General features: G+C 38.5%; 1 protein-coding gene across 1 annotated transcript; it reads right to left on the bottom strand.

Annotated features, from left to right (window-relative positions):
* Positions 1-549: 549 nt before the first annotated feature.
* LOC121939140 (leucine-rich repeat serine/threonine-protein kinase 1-like) lies at positions 550-3,822 on the bottom strand (the record flags this gene model as incomplete). The annotated part of the gene is made up of 2 exons (XM_042482252.1): positions 550-721; positions 3,632-3,822. Coding segments are annotated over 2 exons (363 nt in total), but the record flags the coding sequence as incomplete, so codon positions are not given.
* Positions 3,823-4,915: the final 1,093 nt, after the last annotated feature.

Here is a 4,915-nt window from a genome sequence, read left to right as displayed (position 1 = left end):
TTATCTTATCTTATCTTATCTTATGAGGGAGCCAGTTCATCCATAGCATCATGTGACCTATAATAGTATTTCCAGTTTTGTGAAATATGGCTTTTTCAAATCACCTAAATACCACCTCATGGGCGTAATAAAGGGGAGTTTTTCCAAAATTGCCTTTTTCCATCAGGCGATGTTATATTTGCAGTTTCAGCTTGGACAGTTTGAGGGTTAATGGAAACCAACACCAGGGAGGACAGTCCAAAAACACACTTCTCTTTATCAACAACCACACAGACTGCCCTGCAGGGTCCTTTAGTCCAGGAACAGATCTGACTGAGAACATTCAAAGTTCTCAACAATTCAGCTCAACTGCTTCAAAAAAAAAAAACTAAATATGTCAATACAGCGCTGGCTCCCCCAACAAGCTCAGAACACGTTAATGACACCATGTTGGAGCCTTAATTAAAAGGAAATAAAATGATGGTGTGCCCCGTCTTTAATTACTGTGGGTGAAAATTAAGTAAATACATTATTTTATTGACAAAACAAAAGGCTCTCCCTTCCTCCTACCAGGTATAGAATCGAGCAGCTGTTTGACGAGGCTGGCGTGGCCGTAGTAAGCTGCCAGGATGGCGGGGTTACTGTTGGACAGATCCTGGGGAACAGTGATTCGGGCTTCTTTCAGGAGGTAACACACACTCTGCAGGTCACCGTGCTGAGTGGCCACACACAGGAGACGAACCTGGAACAACACACACACACACACACACACACACACACACACACACACACACACAAGGATCACCAATTAAAATGATTAAATAAAAAAAGTGCAAATAAAGTGTCAACATGGGAGGGACGTTTACTTTGTAAAACCTCAGGGAGTTATTCTTATTTTTTAAATTTTTTATTTAAATTTTCACTGAATTTTTTTTTTTTTTTTCAACTTGCTGGGTATTTGCTGAACATGATGTTGAAAGTTTTGTTTTTGATTAAACATTTACTAAAGGCAAGTTTAGTGTTGGAGTTTGTTATACTCCAAATTATAAATATTGGCAGAGAGATTTTCATTTCTACTGTAAATACATATCGGTTCCAAATGTCGGTTATCGGCCTCATTAAGTACTAATAATCGCACCTCAGAGTTAAGGCTAAATGAAAAGAGCTTCACAGCTGAATAAAACACATTTCTCACAGCTGAAATCTACAACAAAAAATAGGACTGATGTGGTTCCTCACAGAAACCAGCTCACAGAAGACTGGTTTTTCAGGTTCCATGTTTCTAAAAAAAAGTCGCCCTTTATCAAACACACTATAAAATACACCTGGTGTCACAGTTCTGTGTCTCGACTAGTTTACGGGAAATAGAAAACCTAGCAACATGGTGCTTTTAAATATTTTGGCATATTTGTGTCTGATGAATGCCACTTTGAGTCATCATGGACTGCTGTTTAATATGAAAACAGGTGTGAGAATATCACTTTTCTTAACATTTCGTGGGTTTCTATTGTGTATTTATTAGTCTGAAAAGCTGATATTAAGTAATGCACTCCCCCTCAGGGGTGGGATGGGGGTGTGAGCGCTGCACATTTGTACCGTCATATACCGTATACCCCGGTGAAATTTCAGGAAGGTATGAAGGCCTGAAATTTTACATATCACCGAGCCTACACAGAACGTGTTAACAGGCTGCACGGAGCAGAGCCTTCTGCTGAATTCTGACATTTTCATGTTAATATGTTCACAATAACGATGCAAACATGCTGATGTTCAGCAGGTATAATGTTCACCATGTTCAACATCCACCATGTTCAACTACAAACCCTTAAATCTCCCAAAACGCACTATAAGGCGCACCATCGCTGCTCAAAGCATCTTTTCTTAAAAAAATATAAAATCAATCAAGTCTGTGCCTTCTGTGTGCATCGAGCACTGTGATTGGCTGTTAAACACAATGATGTCACTGCTGTAATAAGAAAGTACTCTTTCTTTCGCAGCCACACATACAAATTAAACCGACGCCGTAAAAACTGAATCAAACGCCACTATCGGACACATAAAATTCTGACATGATGACGGTGCTAGATGAAAAGTCAGAGGATCAGCAAAGTTATAACAATTCATCCTGAGAAGAACACGAAGTCTGAACCGCATTTCATCACAATCCATCCAACAGATGCTGAGATATTTCAGTCTGAACAAACCGACGCAGCCAGTGTGACTTAAAACAGCAAACGCAACAAAGAACCTGAAAACATGTTTGACATCTCACAATCACAAATGACATAAATGATTCATGCTATGCAAAATTTTCAGCGCTTAATCTGTGTGTTTTCTCACAGAGGAAACCAATATCAACCCATGCATGCAGAAACGGTACCAGCCGAAATTGTTACAGAGGCAGAAGTGGGCCAGATCTCTGCAGACGGCTGAGAAGGACTCATTCCCAAACAAAAACAAGAGTATGACACGCCGCCTCCTCCTCCTCCTCCTCCTCCTCCTCCTCATAACCAAACACAGAACACCAGAGCGCTGCACCACTGCAGGCAGCGCTCTGCATATCTGAATAATGCAACTACAACACAGGACATGGGAGGAAAAGACAAGGAAAAATATATATGACAAAGGCTGTCAAAATGATGCAACAAAATAATCAAGATAAACAAATTTTCAAGAGTAAAAAACAAATGAGAAAGTGAACTTAAATGCAATATTTCATTATCAGACTGGGAACAAATGTGTAAAAAATATATTTGACACAACAAGCTCGAAATACTGGTGAGAATACTCATGTGAGATTTTGATTAGATATTTCAAAACACCACAGAGAAGTAGAACAGAAGAATAAAGTAAAATTAAAGATAAATCAAACTCTTGAAAGCAGATTACAGTCATGTATACTGGTCATGTAATGTTAGAAATGTGTTGTGGGAAAATTCAGTAACAAATATCACTAAAAATCTTTGGCACTTTCATTAGCAAAAACCCACCGTGTTTACTTCTGAGGAAAATACCACAAAAAATTGAGCAGAAAACTTCTAGTTGTTTTTAATGATAAGGGTAGCAATAATTAAACAAATAACAAGAAATTTGTTAAAAATGACTATGAATAATCATAAATGGAGAAATCTTGTGAATGAAATATATGAAAAGGGGATATATATTTATTTCTTTTTTTAAAATGCTAATTAAAAAAAGAAAAATATGGAGACCTCTTATACACTCAAATTTATTCTTATTTTTTCTCTTTTTTTCTTTTTTTAGATAGCATACAATAATCTTATATTAATGTAATTTAACATGTAATTTCATTTCGTTTCCAAGTGAGTGTAAGTTTGAATCTTGTGCTTTCAGTTTTGGTTAAATTCCGATCATGGACTGTATCTTCAAGTTTTCAGTGTCTGATGCTGAACGTCACTAGATTTTAGGTACCACAGAAACACACTACGGATACATGCAGTCATACGAGCGTCACAGGAGCTTTCTCGTTTCCACAGAGGTGTTCGTTCCCACTCTGACTCACTGCAGTACAGCATGTAATCAAGGGAAACTTAGTGTGACCCAAATTCCCACCACAGCTCAGCTAGCAGTGCAGCTGGTGTGACTGTGATGTGTCCTGTAATGTGTGTATATGAAATTAGAGAGTGCTCACCCCGTCGATGCGGGGCATCCCTGCGCTGCACTCCACGCAGCAGGCTTGCTGGATCAGCTCTCTGGCAGTCGCTCCCTCTCCGTCTTCATACGCTGCCCGGATGTTCTCCAGAGTCGGAGAGGGAACCAGACCGGAGCCGGGCCCCGGTGCCTCCAATAACGACGCCTTGGCTCCCATTTCCTCCCCAGGGCCTGAGGACAGACAGAGGGACACACGCAGAGGGTCATACGGAAGCTAAAAGAAGTATTTTTTTTTAATACTCGATAGGGGCAAAGTTGCTTCATTTCGACATCCCAAATGTCAGTTTCACTTCATTTTTGATTAATTGCCCAGCACTATACACATGGACGAATGTGAAAAGGAATTTAAAAATAAAAATAGAAATATAAAAAAAAAAGAAAGAATGATGAAAAAAAATAAAAAAGGAAAATTAGGCTTTGATATTTCATCCCTGGTGTAATAATACTAACAATTAATATTTGCAGAATTTATTCTCAATTACTTTTACTTCTTTTAAAGAAGGCCCATCTATTTTGAAGCTGCTTTTTGTTCTTGATTCTTGCTGAAAGGAGTATTTGTGAGGAGGATTATACTGCGATTTGTGGCAGCGTGCTGCAGGTTGAACACATTTTTTACTGTAGTCCTGTTAGCAGCACAAACCAAAAACTAGGTCACCTTATTACAGCAGCCTCTATGATGACGGGGTGAGAAAACCTCCCGTTCCTTTGATGATGATGCAAGATCATTACCAGGCGAAACACAGGGACTCCACGTCAACACCAAGCAGGTTTTCAAATTACAGAACCTCAAACGTAACTTTAATGTCAGGAGTGTTTTTAAAACAGTGATTTATCGATTCTGAATGTCGGCATCAGTCTCAGTGTTATGGTTTACCGCAGTCATTCTGCTGCCCTCCGCTACTAACCAAGAAGAGAAAAGTTGTCATTGTCATGTTATTAGCCTTGTTATGTTAATCTTAAAACGTCAGAAAAGAGCACTTAGGATAAAACATAAAGCCGGCTTTTTTTAGAATGAATGAATGAATGAATGAATGAATGAATGAGTGAATGAATGAGTGAATGCTTTTATGTTAGTGTCATGCCACCTACTGGCATATATGGGATTATACGACACCTTTGCAACAAGATGCACAACAGTTCATAGTACATGTTTCATTGCATGAAGATAGCTTCTGGTATTGCTGGCAAAAAATCATAATTACAGCTGAACAGATACAAAATTTTATAAAGAAAAGAAGAGATTTTTTAAAATGATAATGATAAT

This window comes from Plectropomus leopardus, unplaced genomic scaffold (genome assembly GCF_008729295.1).
Source record: "Plectropomus leopardus isolate mb unplaced genomic scaffold, YSFRI_Pleo_2.0 unplaced_scaffold418, whole genome shotgun sequence".
Taxonomy (NCBI): domain Eukaryota; kingdom Metazoa; phylum Chordata; class Actinopteri; order Perciformes; family Serranidae; genus Plectropomus; species Plectropomus leopardus.
The sequence above is the reverse complement of the archived record's forward strand: the minus strand, read 5'-3'. Positions and strand labels throughout refer to the sequence as shown.